The following is a 20,961-nucleotide window of genomic DNA, read 5'->3' on the forward strand; positions in this document are numbered from 1 at the left end:
AGTGATTGCTTTACAAGGAGAGAAGTCTCTCTACCAACTTTCTCTCAGAGCTCTTTAATCTTTCAGAAAAATGCTTGACAACTCAACTGCATGCTGTAGTTAATTCACCCTCCCAGACATTAGCGTAAAATAAAATTTCAGGGAAAGAAGAGGAAATTACATAAATGGCAAACTTCTTTTCTCATTCACTCCCTTTTCAAGCGGCGAGGAGGGAGTACCACTCATAGTCGTAGTAACATTTCCATGGTGCTATGTAGATTGCAACATTTTTTTCACCTGGATTTCTCACTTAATATACACAGAAATCCTCTGAAATTCTGTTAGCCCACTTTACTAATTAGGAAACTGAGGCCCAGAGAAGTGAAGCATCTTACTCAAGATTGCACAACAGATGAGCGGCAGACCAAGACTCAAACTCATGATTTTTTTTTCTCCCCAAACCATGCATTCTTTTCTCCGTGCAGGGTTCAGGTACAACCTCATGCAAATGAGAACTACTTTCTCCTCCCCAGTTACCTGAATAGCTTGCCTTGTTGCTTGCTGAGGGTCCCTTAGTTTCATAAAATGGCTATGATAATAACCACACCTACCTGGCGGGCTTGTGCTTAAGATTAGGTGACGCCTCCGTACTGCCCAGCACACAGTAAGCACTCCACAAATGCCACTAATGGTAACAGAGGTACACACAACCACTTCCAAGCTTTTGTACTTGCCCACCCGGCTCCCAGAGGACTCCTGGCCCCCAGCCACAATGCCCGCTCTTTCGTTTCACACAGGTCTCTGCACAAGAATCACTTTGTCAGAGAGCCTCCCTACCCGCTACTGGAGCCCACCGCACCTCCCTCACCCATCACCCGTCATCCCTTCACCCTGCTTCAGTTTTCTTAGCTCTCACTACTACCTCATACGGCATCTATTTCTTTATTTTCAGAGTCTTCCTCCATGACTAGGGTCTTTGTTTTGTTCACGGCTTCACCCCCAGCAGCTAGAACAATGCCAGCCGTATAAATATTTGCTGAGCTACCAAAGGCAGCCTTGTGGATCCTCTCACCGGAGAAATGGAGATAAACTGCTGCTTGCTATCTGACCCTTCAATCTCAGATAAGACTTTTACATCCTTCATCTCCTTTCATCTTCCTTAATCTTCAGGGAAGGAATTATAATCCCACTACAGAGAGGATGAAATTGAGACCCCAGGCGTCAAAGCAGAGCAGCTTTCTGAAGAGGCAGAGGCCTGGGTTGGGTCCTGAACCCTACCCCATCTGGGCACTTAACTGAGCCGTGGGGTCCCGGGCTCCCTGAGTCCTGAGCTGCTTTGGCCCTAGGGGAATAGTGAGGATCCTCGGGAAGGGCTGGCTTACACAGAGGGGCCCGGGAAATTGTTTTTATCATTTAGTGGAACAACAAACATTACAGACAGCAGATTTTTGAAAATTAATTTGTCAAAATAAACACACCCATTATTATCAATAGGATAAAAAATGCATATACGAGTTACTGCTTTAGGGCCTCCCTGACACGTTTTCTTTTTCTTTTTTTTTTTTTTATGTGAGAATATGGGAGATACAGAGACAGACTCCCAAGTGCAACCCCAGCCAGGATCCACCCAACAAGCCCTGTCTGGGGATGATGCTCTGCCCATCTGGGGCCACTCCAACTGAGCTATATTTAGCACCTGAGTCGTGGGCTCCACAAAGCCATCCTAGAGCCATGGCTGTGGGAGAGGAGAAGAGAGAGAGAGATAAAGAAAGAGAAGGGGGGGATAAATTGTCACCTCTCCTGTGTACCTTGACCAGGAATAAAACCTGGGACTTTCACATGCCGGGTTGACGCTCTACCCCTAAGCCAACGGGCCAGGGCTGACTCGTGTTTTCTAGTGGTGCCTCTGAGACATGTGATCCTCTCTCCACCAATCCAACTGTAGCCTTGCTTAACTGCTCCCAGGACCTGTGCTCAAGCTCTTCATGCACAGCCATTACCCTTTCTTGCTCCCCACAAGGCCCACCTGCAAGCTCCTAGCAGCAGCACCTACTGCACCAGCACCTAGCCCAGGGCCTGGGTGTGCACGCTGATCAATGATCCTCCTGAATGATACCAGCAGGGCAAGAGATAAAGCAGCCAGGGCCTGCCTTCTCCCCCATGGCTGCCTCCCCTCAAGTTAGCCACCCGAAGCTTTGTCAAACTCCCTTTTCTCTCTCATGCTGATGGAGAGATAGCTCAGCCTGAAGCAGACAGTTCACACAAGACTTTCTGGGCAGATCTGCATCCAGATTGCTTGCAAATTCAAAACTTAGAGAATGTTTCACCTCTGCTTATTAAGAGAAAGAGACAGAGCCTCCCTGCCTAGGGGTATTACCCTAGTAATGAGACCTTGCAAAGTTCCTAAACAAAGAAAGGGGACTGGAAAGGGGGACCAGGGAGCGAGCAGAAGGATGCTCAGGACAGGAAAAGTCACTTGCCGCCCTATTCTGGGCAGGCCCTCACAGCCCAGACCTGCCCCGGGCTCAGCCACAATGCCCGCTCCCCTGGGGCACGATGCCAGCAGTTTCCACACCTTGTGTCAAAAATCAAAGCGGAAACAAGAAAGAGAGGAAGGCTGTAGGGAGAATGTTAATTTGTTGCCCGTTAAGAGCAGGGTGACCCTAATTTACAGCAGCAGGACCCAGAGTTATCACAGATTTTGTACCAGGGGAAAAGAGCCCCGCTCTTAGGCTGTCCACTGCCCGCTGCAAACAGATGGGAGGTTTGCACTGAGATTGACTTTTTAAAGGGTTGGAGTCCTCATCTTTTGAAAGAAATAGGCTTAAGATTTTCTTTTCTTTTTTTTTTTAAGACTTTATTCATTTTAGAGAGGAGAGAGAGAGAGAAGAGAAGGCAGAGAGGAGCAGGAAGCATCAACTCCCATATGTGCCTTGACCAGGCAAGCCCGGGGTTTCAAACCGGCGACCCTCAGCGTTCCAGGTCGACACTTTATCCACTGCGCCACCACAGATCAGGCTAGCTTGAGATTTTCAGTTGTTCAAATCTGCATTTTTAAATTGCTAGATAGTAATAGCAAAGCAAACTGGAATTATCCCACCCTCTAGGAAGTAAAAAAAAAAAAAGCTAAGAGGCTTTAGTAAAAGCAAGTAGTCGATATAATTGGCCACCAGGCACTGGACTGGCTGAGACCTAGATTCAGACCCTCCTCTAAGAAGCATTCAATCCAGTGATAAAGGAGGTATCACAAAGTAACAACTGCAGAAATAAGTTTGTGAAAGCTACTAGGTGGGAACCCAATGTAGTCTGGCCATTCAGGAAAGGGACATTCAAGCCAGGGCAGGACTGGCAGCTGATGGTTTGGGGAAGGGAATTCCTGTGAAGGGGGCAGCCCAAGGACCAGGGGGCCAGATGAGACAGAGAGGGGCGGCAGACAGACGGAGAAGGCCTGCCTGACAAGCCTGTCAGCAGATCCTTGACAATATTTCGGTGCTGTTCTGAACTTCTCACTCCCCTGCTTTATTGCTTTAGGTCAGACTCTTTAGGTCTTAGCTTCTTACTGCCCCAACAGCTGTGAACTTCCTTCCTCTGGGCCTCCGTGCGAGGTCAACAGGAACATATTTCCACTTTGTTCTTTGGCAATTTTCTGAAAAACTCAAATGTAAGTCTGGACAGTGCCCGGCCCTGACGGCAGGAAGAGCTCAGGTGTCCCCGCAGTCTGACTCGGACCACTCAGGACACCGCATACTGCAGAGAAACAAGTTAATATTCGTCTTTATCTCAAGTTCCACCTCCTTCAGAAACCTTACTAGGAACTCCAAACAATGCACATCTCTTTCTTTTTGAGCTACAAAACCTACTGTATACACCTTCCTCTTGGCACTTAAGTACACTAAATTTAACATCCCCTCAACACATTTAGGGCTATTTCTGGACCAGACAGTACTTAACTGACATAAGATCTGGTCCCTGCTCATAAAGAAGTGGCTTGGTTAGAGGATACTGGGGAAGTCACTTAACATCTCTGAGCCTCAGTTTCCTCTTGGAATAAGTGTGACCTCCTTTTAGAAATATACATGTATAGAAAACACTATCAGAGTGTTAGGATTATGGGTTATTTTTGTTTTCGTATTCCATTTCTGATCATGTTTTCAATTGGCCTATATTTTCTCATGAGAGAAAGCATTAAAACTGCTTCCTTTTTGGTTAAAAATAATAATAATACCACTTCATTTTGTTGTGAGGATTAGTCAGGTAAGGTGTGTGCACGGTCAGAACATAATAAGCTCACCTAAAGCAAAGTGTTTGGGCTCTGGACAGACAATCTCAGAGAGATGGAAGAGAGATTGGATCACCGCCTGACCTTCAGCAGTGCCTGCTCTAGATATCAATGTCATTATCTCCTACTCACCAGCTTCTTTCCAGGGCAGAGTCATAGCCGAGGGCATCTCCCAGCACCCCCACTCCATTGGGGCTGCCCCGAAATCCCAGGGACGAACTATGATCAGCTCGTCACAGTGAGACTGGAAAGCAGGGGTTATGATTGACAGTTTCCCCATAACAAGCTTAGAGTGTGGGCAAATGCAGTTCTTTTCCCAATTGTTGAAGAGGCAGAAAGAGGAAGTGAGGGAAGGGCAGTTGAATAGGGGACAATAATTCTGGAGAGAAAAATAATAGGATTCCTCTAAAATACTTACCCGATTTGTGACCCATAGTAGATGCTCAATAAATGATGGGGTCTATTATTACAAACATTAAAAATCTCGGTGTTGAGCCCTGGCCGGATAGCTTGGTTGCTTAGCATTGTCCTGAAGCACAGAGGCTGTCCATTCGATCCCAGTCAGGGCACATACAGGAACAGATCAATGTTCCTGTCGTCTCTGTCTGTCTCTCTCTCTCTCTCCTTTCCTCTCTCTCTAAAATCAATTAACATTTTTTAAAAATCTCGGTGTTGAGCTAAATCAGAGTAAGTGAATGCGATTTAGGTGGCCTGTGTGAGAATAGTGGCTTACCACGGAGGCGCAGGGGAAGGAAGGATAAAAGGGTGGATTCCTGAATGTGGGAGCACTGGGGATTGAAGAACAAGATTTCAGCTAGGGGAGGTACAGGGAGGGACAGCACGAACCAGTTGTGCTGGGCCCATGGGGCAGGTGCCAGAGCACACAGGTTCTAGAGGCTACAAGACAGAGAAAGATCCTAAATCAAGGTCAGCACAGTGAGGTTTGATTCAGTCAATTATTTTCATGTCATTGAAGGGTAGCAATCTTGTCTCCTAACAAAAACAGAAAACTTCCTAAGGGAGAAGGTATTGCCATATATTTATCCTGCACCCACCTTAGTTGCTAAATAAATATTTAACCAGATGGAATCGCCAGTGACCGAGTGGTAGTTTACACAGGACATGTCACTCGGGCAGGTGAAGGCGCTATGTGACTCAGGGGTCCCTGTCTTTCCTTCGCTCCTCTACACCCACACTGAGCAGGCAAATCAATTGCTCTGTTCATTTGATTCTAGGGGGAAGCCACTTTAACCAACATCCTGGATTAATTAAGAAACTTTCTAAGCTTGAATCCTGAGGCAAAGATGTGGGAGGTTATTTATAAACGTTTTGACCATCTCATCTGTGTGTGTGTGTGTGTGTGTGTGTGTGTGTGTGTGTGTGTGTATATATATATATATATATATATATATTTAGTTCAACCCCAACACAACCATGAAATCTGGCAATTCCTCCTTTAAAAAAAAATCAAGTTGCAGCCAGTGTACAGGAAAAATGCTTTACTCCCCACACCCAGTGCTTTTGTCTTCGGGAGGGAAACCAATTAGTGTTCAGTGCTGGACTCTCCCCGCGCCTTTATTAACTTGACTCCTTGCAAGGGCTGGGGACCCAGGCCTAGGTAGTGACTTATAGATGAATTGGGAAGAACAAACGGCATACGCTGCTCGGCCCCTCCCTTGCTTGGTGGGAAGAGGAAAACCCTGTATCAGATGTCCTTAGACGTCCCCCTGACTCTGAAGATATCTGGCTGTAGGCAAATCACTTGATTCCTTAGTTTAGGGACACAGGTAGGAGTGAGTGGAGTGCTGTGAGCAGCAGAGAAAAAAAGAGGGGAACTCATTGGTAGGTTAAGAATATCAACAAAAATTGTTGCTGGTTATTGTCACTCCTCTCAAACACGCCGTATTTTGGGACTAGAAGTCCTATCCAATCCTCAACAAATCTCTGAAGGGAGGGAAGTAAACAGCAACCACGGAGCTCAGCACCACTTCCTTAAAGCATGTCTTTCTGAGTCCACATGAAGGGCTAATTTTCACCACTGGAAGTTCAGGTAGGGGAGAAAAACCAACACTCTGCAAGGAATGTGACAATTATGTTCAAAACTATGAAATACCCGCTTGGGGGTGAAACCCAAGAGGTGAGGCTATCATCTCTCATATGGAGAAAAAATAAAATAAGTGGCTTTGATTTACGCCTGAACCCATCAGGAAACGGTGTCAATTTCTCACGAGGAACAGATAGGAAACTAAGGGTATCTAGGATTGCAGGCAGCAGGATCTGTTTTTTACCTTAAGATGTTTACCTTCGCAGAGCACAGGAAAGAACCTGTCCTTGAGAAGTATTAATATAATTATAACCTAAAAAGTCTAGGTGCCAGGAAGGTCTGCCCCAGAGATGGCTATATTATAAAATAAAGGCTAGCACGATGCTGAGGTTTAAAATTTTGCCCCATCGCATCCTGGGGAAATCCCAGAGGAGGGAGTGCAGTCTTGCTGCTCTGCCGTGCTTAATTCACGGAGTAACTGACAGCATACACTGGATACAGCCCAGGCACTGTCCAAGCAATACCCTCGGCCCTCCCCACCTGCCTGGGCAAGCAGCACCAGCTTCCCGTTTAAGGTGAGGAAAGCGCGTCTCAGAGAAGACAAGTAATGTGCTCACCTGGCAGGAGAGCGGTGAGCCCAGTTTCACACCAGAACCTTCTAGGGCCAAACCTCCTCTATGAATGGCTCCTACACCCGCTAGAATCACCAACGGCTTAGTAACTTTGTTTTTAAGGAACTTCTCTCAGCCTATTTGCAAGAGAACTTTCTTAGGTTACAGAAGTCCTCTCTCCAGGTCCCACATACAAATGCCTCACAGCTATTTCTGAAAACAGTAGCTGGTTTGAGGAGAATCAGGCAAAAGCATTAGGGGGTGAAACTACAGGGGAAATGGACATACCTCAGTCTCTCAGTCATCACTTCCAAACCCAGGTGATCTTCCAGAGCAGAAAACACTAGTCAAAGAGGCTGGGTTCCAGACAGGCCTCACCAGCTGCAGTGACCTAAGTGACGGGCCAACCTTACACGCAAAACATTATTTGGAAAATTTATATTATAATTTCTAAGCTTCTAAGCTTCAAAGCCCTATCCAAATGGAGGATTTGATTAAAATTATTTGACTCAGCTATTTAGCTGAGATCTCACAGAGAATTTGAATTATCAGATTAAGTTGTTTTTTTTTTAAAGCAACAACAACAAACTGAGATGCAATACCACTTAATGGTCAAGGACAAAGCCCTTGGACTCCGGATAACCAGGTTCAAACCCTGGCTCTCCCACTGTGTGATCCTGCACAGGTTACTTACCTTCTCTGTACCCCAGTTTCCTTATCTAGAAAATAGGGATAATATTAGTGCCTACCTCACAGGGTTGCCCTGAAGACCATGTGAGTTAAAACACTTAACTTAGAATGGTTCTTGATACCCAAGATGCTTGTTGTGTTAATCATTACTATACCATTATGATTTTCATCACCAGGTAAAAGGTCTACTGGAATTTAGTAGCCTGCACTACAGAACAAAACCGCTGCAGCAGAGGGAGTAAGACACAATACACCTCTGACAAACAGCCTGAACCGTGCTGCATTTTTAACTCTCTGGGGCACTCACTTGCAGGGAAAGAAAGGTAAGTAATCATACTCCCAGTAAACCCCATGCTTCGCTGTCCCCTCCCCCATGCCTTTCATATGCAAAAACCGTAACTGGCACCCCTCAGAGCCCTCTTTCTTTTTCATCACTCTCCCATTCCGGGATGAGGGCCCAGTGTAAGAACCCAGGAGAGCTTGGGCAGGTCCGTGGACACCAGGGCCGCTGCAGTCTGTTCAGCTCCTTTCCTCCTTTCCCATCGCAATCTTTCCTGTCCTTCAAGGCTTGCATCATATCACACCTCCTCCCAAAAGACCTCTCCCTTCTCAGGATTATGCGTCTATAATTGCTAACTCTGCATGCACTGGCTGTATAATTATTTTCCAAGTGCCTATATTATAGCCTCTAAAAGGCAAATTCCCCAAGGGCTAGTTATAGTTCTTCTAGATACCCAACAGAGTAGTGTCTCTACTCTGATACCTAGCACAGTGCTAGAGACACTATATGAGTGCCACAACTTGGGGAGGGGGTCAATTCACTGGCAGGAGCCCACACTCCACGAGGAGCGGTCAGATGCAAACCAGTCTGCGCTCTCCTCATTGCCAAGCCCAGGACAGATGCTGCTATCAAACCACAGCATTCCCTCCCAGAGGTCCTGGAAGAACCTCAGAATCCTTCTCAACACTGAATCGCCAGCAGTTGATACCAGCTGACTGGAAAAATGAACCCTTATGTCATCTCTGTTTTCTAGGCATTTCCTTAACTGAGACTCCATAGCATGGGGACTTAAGTACCTCTGTCATAACTACCACACTCCATTATACAGAGCTGTTGACTTGTCTGTCTTCACTAGACCAGTGGCTTTCAAACTTTCGTTGGTACAAGCCAATAACCCAAATCATCATATACAGAACGGAAGCTCAAGTTTTCCAAAACAATATTCACCTTGATAATGAGCCCTCTGGTATTTTTTTTAATTATTTATTTATTCATTTTAGAGAGGAGAAGGAGTGAGAGAGAGAGAAAGGAGGGAGGAGCAGGAAGCATCAACTCCCATACGTGCCCTGACCAGACAAGTGCAGGGTCTCGAACCAGGGACCTCAGCATTCCAGGTCAACGACGCCCTATCCACTGCGCCACCACAGGTCAGGCCCCCTCTGGTATTTCTTATTTCTATTACATTCTACCTAAAAATGCCAGTCCTAACCCAAGAAAATGATCTGGTGGTGTGTACGTATGTATGTAAGTGCATTTCTACATATATAGTTAGTTAACATTAACAGCTATGAATGATAAACCCCAAAATATCCGCCTTCACTGCAATAGAAGTTTATTTCTTGCTCACATAATACCTAAACTATGAACTGGCAGGTGGCTTCCACTGCACAGTGATTAAGGGAGGATTCCAGGCTGTTTCCATCTTGTGGTATCTTCAATGACTTCTAGGGTTATCATGTTCAGGTTCATATCAATCCCACCTGGGAAGTTTTTACGGGTTAAGCCTACAAGTGACACTCATTGCTTCCCATCTCGTGTTATTGGCTAATATTTAGTTGCATGACCTCACTTAACTGCAAGGGAGCTGGGAAATGTAGTCTAGCCATATACCCAGGAAGAGATAGAAATGGATCTGATGATCAGCCAGCAATCTCCACTATACATCTTCCATTTCAAAAACCCTACAAGGCAAGGACAAGGCTTTTATATCTCCAGTGACTAGCAGAATATTGGCTCACAGTAAGGGAAAAAAAAAATGAATGATCAGTGAATGAATGGGGAACATGGCAGATGCTGGTCAGAGTTCCAGGAATGTTATAGTTAATAATTTGGCACTGCGATTCTCTCCAAATTCATGCCTATGATTTCCCTTCCTCCACCCAAAGCAGAGCTGAGTCCAAATATCTGGATTAGAGCAGGTGGGGAAGATACCAGAGAAAATGTCTTGGTACCTGGCCTTCCATTTGGGGACTACATAGCCACCTACTTTTGCAACAACCACATGCCTGCTGAAAAGGAACACAGCAGTTAAGAACACACGGTTCCTGAGGCAGGTAAATCCCAGGGCTCTCTCTCCCTGGCTATGTAACTGCAGTAGAACACTTGCTAACACTTACGTTGTGTGTTAATAGTACTGAGCATTTTCTACGCGTTACCTCATTGCATCCACATGAGTCTATGAAAGACACTAATGTTTTCTTCTGACCCTCCAATTCCCCAGGTGAGAATTCATGTCTTCTACCTCTGTGTTCCCATAGCACTTTTTCAGAACCTTTTCCTATAATTCACTTGTGAGAGAGCTAGTTGGCATGTGGAGGTTCACGTCTGTTCGTTCTGTCTCCCCAGCTATATACTTCAGGGACAGCGAAAATAGCATACACTTGAGAGTCAAAATACCTACATTCAAAATTCCAGGTTCAAATGCCAAATCCCAATTTAACAGTTGTGTGAGGTTGGCCACGCTACTTACCTCCCCAAGCCTTGATTTCCTTATCTGTAAAATGGGATTAGAAATCCCAATCTCAAAGGACTACTGGGAAATAGAAGCCTAACACATGTATAAAGAACTATGCCTGGCACATAGTAGGTTGTTTAAAAAGTAAGAATTTCCCATACCCTTCATTTCTCCTTGAGGGCAGGGACAGTGTTTTATTTCTGAGCATTAACACTGTATCCTGCACATAATAAATATACAATAAATGTTAGTCGAAATGCATTGAATGACAAGCTTTACTGTTGAAAATAAAAATAAAAAACACCAACCCTGCCATGGATTTTAGTTCTTTTTTATCTCCCCTATCCCCTCCCACACACTTCATTGCTCTTCTCCCTTTGGGTAACATGAACTTTTTTTTCTGCACTCAGAAATTTTAAATGGCTCACACAGCACCTCAGGACTTCTTCCTCCAGCCATTATCCTTCTCTTTCAAGTGTGCTCAGCAAGATTATTTGGATATTGGAGCTAAAAAACGGTCAGATTACAAGTAGAGGTCTCTGAAATGTAACATTCCCCATTGCAGGATTCTGGAATTACACCAAGCACCGGGGAGAAGTTGCTCTTCCCCAAAGAGTTCTCTGTTCTGAAAAAAGCCTTTGTTTCAAGGCTTTGAAAAACTGCACTGTGGAATCTCTTCCCAGCCGGGTCCCCAGCACTGGCCTGGGTACTGTTCAGATCTAGAGTGTCTATATGCTCCCTGTAAAATGAAACACTCAAGAGTCTAAAAATATTATAAAAATTGCTGCCTTTCTGAGTCTTGGTTTGTATCTCACAGCATAATGACCATTGCCTTGGAGCCAAGTTTTCTAATTTTTCCAGCAAGCCCCTGATAATGCTAGTGGCTAGCATACCGCATGTTTAGGAGGTCCATGGTGCTCTTAAGTGCCTTATGTCCACTATCTCCTTTAATTATCACAAAACCCCATAACTCAGGTATCACTGTTATCCCCATTTTGCAGATCAGGAAACTGAGGCTCAGAAGGTCAAAGAACTTTGCCCAAGGTCACAAAGCCAGAAAACAGCTATGCCCAAATTCTAACCTTTGTCTATCAGGTTCAAATCCCTTCCAATTCTGTTATTCCACACTGCCTCTTTAAATGGCTATAAAAGAAGGTCCTTTCTGTATAGAAATACTTCAGAAAATAAACAGCTTGAACTGGTTGCTCTTTTAGGTCCCTTTCCCCTCTTAAAAAAAAAAAAAAAACTAACTATGGTTCTATGGAGAGAAGGGGGGAAAGGAAATGTAAGGCGGCCAAACATTATGAGGCTTGGCTTATCAGTATTTAATAACAGCTTTGGGATCAAAACTCTACAGAACCTTATTTATGGACAGACAGTTACTGTTAAGCAGAGCCTTTTATTTTCATCTGAGGATGTTGTAGCCTTCTACTGTCTTTCTATTAGTGAGAGATGGGGTGTGAAATTCACTGGCCCTGCCAAGATTATCCCATTAAATTATCTGCCCTCTTCCAATGTTAATTCACGCAGGGGCGACAGTCTGAGACTCAGGCCCTGTGGATGTCCATGCCTGAGCCTTCTGAAGGGGGAGGTGTGAAGGAAAAAGTTCAGGTGGTGGTAGCGTCCCTATGACAATAACACCAATCCACATTTCACTGCCTTACTAAAATAAAGCGGATGCCACAATTATCCCATTCCTAAACAAACTGAAAACCCCAACCGAGCTTACTGCAACAAAGAGAGAGCCTTTTTACTGATGTTTATTTTTATTTTGTATTCGTTAGCTTTTTAGATATTCCTGGCATGCAAGTCAGGCTCCATGTAACAAGCAGCTGCATTTAGTTAAGGATTTTGAAGAGTTCCCCCCACCACTCCCGTTGTCCCCTCCCCCTCAACTCCAGAGAACTTTCTGAGACTCCTAGAAGACTATTTCTTTCTCTTAGTGTGTCTGCAAAAGAGTCTCCTGTCACCCCTCAGGGAATAGGTAAGGCCAAGCTAAGGCCCTTCTGTTCAAGAAAGAGGCCTCGGAGACGAGTGTTTCCTAACTGGGGCTGGATTTGCCAGGGTCTGGTCCACATCGGGACTGTGGAGCAAGCCAGCAATCCCTCCGGAGAGCACTCGAATAAATCACCACTACTCTGTCCGCAACCAAGATGCAAAAGCAGAGGCACTTCATCAAACTAATCTTACAACCCCTGGACGGTAGCTCAGTTGGTTAGAGCATCATCCTGATACCCCCTGTCAGGGCACATACAAGAAAAAATTACTGAATGCATAACTAAATGGAACAAATAAATGTTTCTTTCTTTCCCTCTTTTTTGTTTTTCCTTTTTCTTTCTTTCTTTCTTTCTTTCTTTCTTTCTTTCTTTCTTTCTTTCTTTCTTATTCTTCCTTCCTTCCTTTCTTCTCTCTCTCTCTCTCTCTCTCTCTCATCAATTAAAAAAAGTTAAAACAAAAAACTCCATCTCATCGCTGGTTGGAACTGCCCGACACACTCCTCAAACCCCATCAAAACTGCGACTATTACAACAGTGTAATTCGTCCTGATTAGAGGTGGAGACCATTGGAGTCCCTTCAGGTCCATCTCTGAGTTACAGCAACACTGGCTCAGGGAACTGCAGCACAGGAAGGAAAACTGAAATTGGCTGTGTCCAATCATTTCTTCTTACCCCTAGATATGGCTAAGAAAAATTCCCTTGCTGCTTTATGAAAACCTCCGGCGAAAGGGCACCATGGCCCATTCATAAGGAGAATGTAAGTCTAAGATTTAACCTGGAAAAGACTGTGTAGGGCAGCAGATAAAAGCCACGACCTCTCAGGGTTTGTAAGCCCAACAAAGCCATATCCTAGCAGTGTAACCTTAAGAAAGTAAAATAACCTCTCTGTGCCCAAATCTGAATGAGCTATTTATGTCCTCTCCATTGTAGGATTGTTGTAAGGATTCAGTAAATTAATCCTTGCAAAATGCTTAGACTAGTGACTTGCCTAAACACAAGTGTTTGTTAAAAAAATTGTACTAACAGAAGCATCGTAGAATGCTTGGGTTTCGAGAATTACATTCTTAGTTGAGGTCAAAGGACTTGGCACCATTCTGTAGCTTCTCCCAGTCTCAGTCACAGTTGACCTAATGGGAGGAAAACTGGAAAGTGAGAGATAGAGACTACACGGATTATGCAGATCTGGGCAAAGGCCTAGGACATGTCCCAAAGCCCCTTGCAAGCAACCCAGGAAGGCAACTCATTGCTCCAGGCATCAAACACTCCAAATCAATGGTTCCTATCTTTGGGGGTTGCAATTTTCTCAGAAAATCAAATTATAGCTAAAAACATAAAACCACAGACATGCACATTGAATTTTGTTTATTATTTCTGGGAGTCCACGTAGCCTCAATTTCAAGTACCCCAAGTTAAGACCCTCTAGGCTGGGTGCTCTTCTCTAGTACTGCCATACATGCTTTTGCTTAAAACTCATAACACTCCAATAAGGCTCAGAAAAACTAATCGACATACTCAGTATGTGGCAGAAAAAAGGTTCGAACCTAGGTCTGTTAAACACCAACTCTTTTGTACTCCTAACCATTAAGTTCTATATTAAGTTGTACTGCATTCCCTTCATATTAGAAAATGGGGCAAGAAAAGGAAAAACCCTTGAAAATATGCCATGTTGCATTTATACTAGGAAAGCAAGTAACACCATAATTTTATATGACCCAAAAAGTTATTCTCCATTCATTCAACAAAAATCTATAGACTAGATACTATATATGTGTGCACACATATGCCATTTATATGTAAATATACATTTACATCAATATACATATAGTCTATAGAGCATTCCATTCTCCATGGGATGCTGTATAAAATTTTCAAAAACTATTTGAGCCTGACCTGGGGTGGTGCAGCGGATAAAGCGTCGACCTGAAATGCTGAGGTTGCCAGTTCGAAACCCTGGGCTTCCCTGGGCACATATGGGAGTTGATGCTTCCTGCTCCTCCCCCGTTCTATCTCTTTCCTCTCTCTCTCTCTCTGCTCTCTCTATTAAAAATAAATAAAACCTAAAAGCAAAAAAAAAAAATGTGAAATGGGATATGCGATCCCCATCAAACCACAGCCAAATTGGATACCAATGAATACAAGTGATATACCATTTACCAGCTTTCTAGCTTTCAAGCCTAGTTTGGAGCCTGTGCTCACCATGCAAGAGATGGAGACAAAAACAAACTAAGTTGAGTTTTTAATTTATTATTATTACTATTATTATTAATTGAGAGGTGGGGAGGCAGTGACAGACTCCTGCATACACCCCCACCAGGATCCACCTGGCAAATGCCCTACCAGGGGATGCTCTCCCAGTTTGGGCCACTGCTCCGTTGTTCAGCAACCAATCTATTTTAGCGCCTGAGGTGAAGCCATGGAGTCAGCCTCAACACCAGGGCCAACTCGTTTGAACCATTTGAGCCATGGCTGCAGGAGAGGAAGAGAGAGAGAGAGAGTGGGGGAAGGGGGAGAAGCAGTTGGTTGCTTCTCCTGTGTGCCCTGACCAGGAATTGAACCCAGGACTTCTACACATGGGGCCAACACTCTACCAGTGAGCCAACCGGCAGGGCTAAAGTTGAGTTTTGTTTTGATGAACTATTTTTTTAATTTCATTTATTCATTTTTATTAGAGAGAGAGGAGAGAGAAAAAGAGAGAGGAAAGAGAGAAAGAGAACAGGCGGAGGAGCAGGAAGCATCAACTCCCATATGTGCCTTGACCAGGCAAGCCTGGGGTTTCGAACGGGCAGCCTCAGCATTCCAGGTTGACACTTTATCCACTGCGTCACCACAGGTCAAACTAAAATTGAGTTTTAATATGACTTCTAACTACATATCAGAAAGATAATCCCAGACATCAGAGGAGCAAACGCCTACCAAGTATGCTAACACGATACTGGAAATTAAATATTTTCCACATACCACCAGACTCGGTTTGATCACACCGTTGGTCTATTAAGCCTCTGTGTGGCTGTCTAGGGAATGTTTGCCATAAAGGTGGAGTACCTGACTTGGCCCTCAGTGTTATTGCCCTCAAGAGACTCCTATTCTAAAGGTAGACAGAACAGACACCTATTAAAATGGCATTGGAAGGTTTGCAAAATGACAGCAAACACAGTAGCAAGCCACCTCCTTCTGGCTCAAAGTAGTCACACCACAGAATCTACAAGATTCTGAGAAAGGCCCAGGCAAGTAACGAAGACCCTGAGTTCCAGACGCAATTATAAAAGTTTTGGCTTCCTAGAGAGGTTTAGCTCTGGGTAGGTAGATGGTGGGTGAGGAAATCAATAATGCACACACCAGAAGAAATAAATGTAAAAGTTATTTTTTTTCCCCTCTTAGCTAACAAGATAGCAAAGTGATAAAAGAAATGCTGAGCTTTTTTAAAAATAAAAATTTTAAAATAAATAAATGAAACACAGCTCCCCTTTAAGTTGATTTCCTGAGCCACTGTCTGAGTTACCTTAGGAATCTTGGCTCAGACAAGAAAGTAAATCTGAGTTCCACTAGAAGCTCTGTCCTCAGAGAAAGGATTAAATATGCACAGAAATGGAAAAGGATTTCTACAACAACAAGTAAGACAATAACAACAGATTTAAGCTCATTACTGAAGCGTGTGGAATAGGTAATACTCTAAAAAAAATTAAGCCTATAGACTGTTAAACAAGACAATTTAGGTGACCTCTGATAACAAAACTGTCTTACTCTCAGCAAAATCATTGCATGGACATTTATTTAAAGGTAGATGGCCACAGAAAGGTAAGCTCCCTCTGCCCCACCATCTAAAATCAACCACTGTTGAAAATTATGTAGAAGGAGTCGAACAGAGGACATAACCAGATTTAATCAAGGTCCCATACTAGGAGCCCTACCTTAGCTAGAATCACCTGGTCATCTCCACCTTAATTAGCTGGGCAACCAGCAAGGCCCATTTTTCACTTTTCACCCAGGTGTTGTGGCATGGGGCCAGATGTTAGGCATCACAGACACAAACATCCATGTGGCCAAACTGTTTACATTTCATTAGGATTTTCACCAGGAAGGTGCACTCCCAGCTGATATACATCTTAATTACAATTAGGAGCTGCATTTAGCCCTTGAGCCTCTAAATTAGCACAACCTCACTATAGGGTCAGTTTCAGAATCATCCCCAAAATCATCTCTAAGAAATCAAAATGCAACACACAGAACTTCCTTCCAGAGTGTGTTTTCTATCACGAAATTAGCTAGGTATTAGTAAAAACTAATTCTGAAGTCATAGCCTATAGTGAAGAGATCTTTTCCCCACAACTGTAAAAGAGCCCAGAGCCTTTTCTTTTCCTAAACACAGAGCTAACTTAAAAATGAAAAATGCATGATAAAAGAGCGGGTACTACTTATCCGCATGGGTTTGGGCTGGGAATGGGGAGAAAAGAATCCAAGGGCTTCGACACCCCCTCAAGGGATGCATGTTAAAAGTGAGGCCCAAGACCCTGGAGACCTTAATCAACTTTCCCCCTCCAACCTCCAAAGAATGAATCGTTCTCCGCGGGCGCAGTCGGGCTCTACCCTCTCATTGTGTATCGGCTCAGACGCAGCAAGGATCCAAGCTTCCCGCAGCGAACTAAAACGCTCCGGCTTTCGGTGGAGTCTTTCTCTAACTGTTGCAATTGTCTTTAGAGATTACCAAAATCAAGTATGCATTAGATGGCTTTTCCTCCCCTGTTTGTAACTAACACACACACACACACACACACACACGCACACTCAGAATACTCGGAGCACTCAGGAGCATCAGGCCGCCTCTGACAGCACATTTTGTACAAAGTGGAGGGAGCAGCGGCAGCACACACGTTGTGGCCTCCCTCGTGACCCTCCAGAAGGCTGACGAGCCGGAGACGGTGGAGAGGAGAGGCCGCCGGAGTCCCAGAAGGACAGGGCTTTTGTTTGGGTCGGTCTGCAGACAGCCTGGGCTCTGCAGGAACCACCGAAAATACAAACTGCCTCCCGGACCGCGCCTTCCGGGAAGGCTGCTATTTAGGACAGACTCGCCTGGGCACTGATAAGGGTCCAGCTAGAGATGGAGGGTGAACTGCACGGAAGTGCCCCATTGTCCCATTAACCCCAACCCTTCTACGCTGTCAGCGCTGACAACTGCTGCTGGGCGCCGAGGGAGGGGTGCCCGGGCGCAACCCCGGCCCGCAGCGGGGCTCCAGGGCAAATCCTCTCCTGCTCCCCGGCGCCAGGAGTCGCATTTGTGAGACCCACCATGGGTCACAGCCGCCCCCGAGGCGGGCACGGCTCTTTCTGTGTGCCCAGCGCCTGGCTGGCCGACAGGAGGGTGGCCGAAGGCCGGGCGGGCTCCGAGCCGGCGGACGCGCCTCTTACCTTGGGCAGCGGCCCCGCGCGCCGCCAGCAGCAGCGCGGCCAGCAGCGCCAGGAGCGGCGGGCGCGCCCCGCGGCGGCGCGGCCGGTGCATTCCTCCTTCGGCGGCGGCGGCGGCGGCTCCCAGGCCGCGCGCAGAACATCCACGGGCTCTGCCCGGGGTCCCAGTCACCTCGTCCCGGCTGCTCTCCCCGCAGGATGTCGAGGCCGTCGGCAAAGTTCTTTGTCCCTCTAACCTGCTCCTTCGCCTCCGCCCTGCAGCCTCAGGACCTCGTAAAGCGCGGTCCCTCTCCAGCCCTCCAGCTGCAGCCTCGCTTCGGCCGGCCGGGCGGCCGGTCCCGGACTTTCCGTGTCGCGGTAGTGGAGGGCGAGTCTCCCCAGCTCAGACTCAGCAGAGCAAGCCCTGCGCCCGCGGGCTGTAGTCCTGGGCTCGCTCCGTGGCGACTGCGGCGGCTCGTCCTACTCCTCGCGCTACCTCTTTTGCTCTCAGCCTCCCTCAACTTGTCACTTTCCACCAACTCTCCAGCCCGAGCCCGGACCAATGGCAGAAGCGGGTCCAAGCCGGCGACTCAGCGCCCTCTGCTGCCGCCTCTCAACTCCCACACCCAGCGATTTCCCAGAAAGTTGTCGCTGCTGCGTCTCCGCTCGCCGACTTCCCCGCCCCCACTATACCTCAAACCTGCCAAGACCCGAGCCCTGCTGGCCCTCGAGGCCATTTGACCGAAGGGGAAACTGAGGCTCGGGAAGACTTGTCCGGGGTCGCATGCCAGTTCGTGGCTGAATGATTTAGTTAGGAGGCCTCAGATTCCAGCCGTCTCAGCTCTGCTACTGTTAGCTGTGTGACCATGGGTAATTGAGTATTTATTGATTTCATACTATTTCCGTTTTGATTTCCTCCTTGACTCAAGTGATTTATATTTTCTCATTTTGTCTTTAATGTCTAGTTTCATTGCACTGAAATCAATGTCATTTATATTGCTTCCCTGCAGAGATATACCGAGGATTTCTCTGTGATCAGTTTTTGTCAAAATCCCATGGTCTCCAGAAAGAAACTATTTTTCTATATTCAGAATGTGAAGATAGATGACTATTTCAATTTGATCTTTTTTATATTTATTATGTTATTTAGGAATAAATATTTTTATATATCTTTGCATTTTTATTTTATTTTTTTGTTCAGCTGTTCTGCCATGGGCCAAAGAAGGCTTTGGAGTCTCCTACTAACAGTATATTTTTGTCTATTTCTCCTGGTTCCGTTTTATGAAATTTGTGATACATAAATTTTCATGATAGTTTGATTTTTCCTGTGGAGAGGGCCCTTGACCATATAAAGTGGTAAGTATATACTTGCTATGTTCCAGGTTCTGCTCTTGGCTCTGAGGATACAAGAATAATAGAGACACCAGTCAGTCTTGCCATAAAGAACACTTGAAAAGCCCACAGTCTATGGATCACTTATTAAATACCTTCTGTTTGCCTAGTGTTTTGTGTGCATTTGCTCATAAATCGTCCATTAATACTTTTTGAAAAGTCATTAAAATTATATGCCACCTTGCACTTTTACATAGGCTATCTCCATATTACAGTTTTAAAAATTGAAAAGCAAAAAAAATAAGTGACTTGCCCACAGTTATACAGACGATGGGTGGCCAAGCCAAGACTCAGTCTCTTTACCATGATGGAACTAAAAGTTCTTGGCTAGAGCCTGACATAATAACAAGCGCTCAGTGGCAGGAGCTGTTACTGATGCAACAATAACCTCTAAGAACCTAGCTTTAGAATTTTATAAAGAGCAGTCACCTCATTGAAAGCAAGGACTTTGTAGCCCAAAGTATGTCCCAGCAGGCCACAGACTCACAGCCCTCTGCCTTCAGGCAGGTGAATGACTACCTCATGTGGGACAAACAGTCATTTATTCCTCTCCAAGACTTCAGGGCAGGAGCACCCCTAACTGCCTTGGCAGCTTCCCCCGTTTCTATCACTCTGACCTGAGGTCAAGGAATGATAGACAGAGAGGCCTTGGGTTAACCAGTTCATTGCCCAAATAGGTCTGTCCTCCAAATTTCTCTGCCTGAGACCCATTCAATCCTGTCTCAATTATCTCCAGTTACTTGCCTGAGGAACTTACTGCACAAGGTTCTCTTGTTGCAAAACTGTCTTTGATGGTCAGCCACAATATACCATGGTCCAGAAATCAGAGGAAACTTAGTGACACTGCACATTGCTGAACAGTCTTCCATCTACAGTAGGACATATGGTTGTCAGACACAGGCTTTCCCTTCCACCCACCCTAGCCCCAACCCCCAACCCCCAACCCAGGAATCTTATTAGGTAACAGACAGCTGCCAGGGCTGAGCATACAGAACTTAATGGCACTTTTATCAGTACTTAAACCTTCCAGGAACTTAATCACAGAATCATAGAGGTGAGGAATGTGACAGCTGGAAAGGGCCTTGGAAATTAACTAGAGTACCCCCCTCAACATTTTATAGAGGGACTCAGGAGGTGAAAATTCCTTGCCCAAGGTCACAAAGCTGATCAGAGCCAGAACTGGAACTTACATCAACCAGTGGAGACCTGGGTAAGCACTCCCTCACTCATCCCAAATCCTATAACATACTAGTTCCTAAAGGACAGGTTAGAAAACGCTCTTCCTGGGTTTTTTTTTTTTTTTTTAAAGCAGACAAAGGAAATACTTATGCAAGTTCAATAAATGCAGAGTTTAGAGGAGCACAGGCTTGGAATCAGGCTGCCTGGTTGCATAGTGCAGCTTCTCTGGTCTCTGCTGAGTAACCGTGGACAAATATCTTAGTCTCTGTGTGCTTCAGTTTCTAATTTGTAAAATGGAGATGATAATAGTACCTATTGATAGTGTTGTGAATGTTAAATTAGTTAACTCATATAAAGTGCTTTTTTTTTGTTACAGAGACAGATAGGGACAGACAGACAGGAAGGGAGAGAGATGAGAAGCATCAATTCTTTGTTTCAGCTCCTTAGTTGTTCATTGACTGCTCTCTCATATGTGCCTTGACCAGGGGACTCCAGCAGAGCAAGTGACCCCTTGCTCAAGCAAGCGACCTTGGGCTCAAGCCAGCAACCATGGGGTCATGTCTATGATCCCATACTCAAGTGGATGACCCCATGCTCACGCTGGTAAGCCCATGTTCAAGCCGGATGAGTCCACACTCAAACTAGCGACCTCTGGGTTTTGAACCTGGGTTCTCTG

General features: G+C 45.4%; 1 protein-coding gene across 1 annotated transcript in view; it reads right to left on the reverse strand.

Moving 5' to 3' along the window:
* Positions 1 to 18,243, reverse strand: part of ROR1 (receptor tyrosine kinase like orphan receptor 1) — a 458,686-nt gene extending 440,443 nt beyond the window's left edge. Inside the window, exon 1 of the mRNA XM_066268986.1 lies at positions 17,739 to 18,243. Coding sequence (XP_066125083.1) covers positions 17,739 to 17,829 — 91 coding nt within the window. The 5' untranslated portion in view covers positions 17,830 to 18,243. The remainder of the gene's footprint in view (positions 1 to 17,738) is intronic.
* Between the last annotated feature and the right edge of the window lie 2,718 nt (positions 18,244 to 20,961).

This window comes from Saccopteryx bilineata, chromosome 3 (assembly GCF_036850765.1).
Source record: "Saccopteryx bilineata isolate mSacBil1 chromosome 3, mSacBil1_pri_phased_curated, whole genome shotgun sequence".
NCBI classification, from domain to species: domain Eukaryota; kingdom Metazoa; phylum Chordata; class Mammalia; order Chiroptera; family Emballonuridae; genus Saccopteryx; species Saccopteryx bilineata.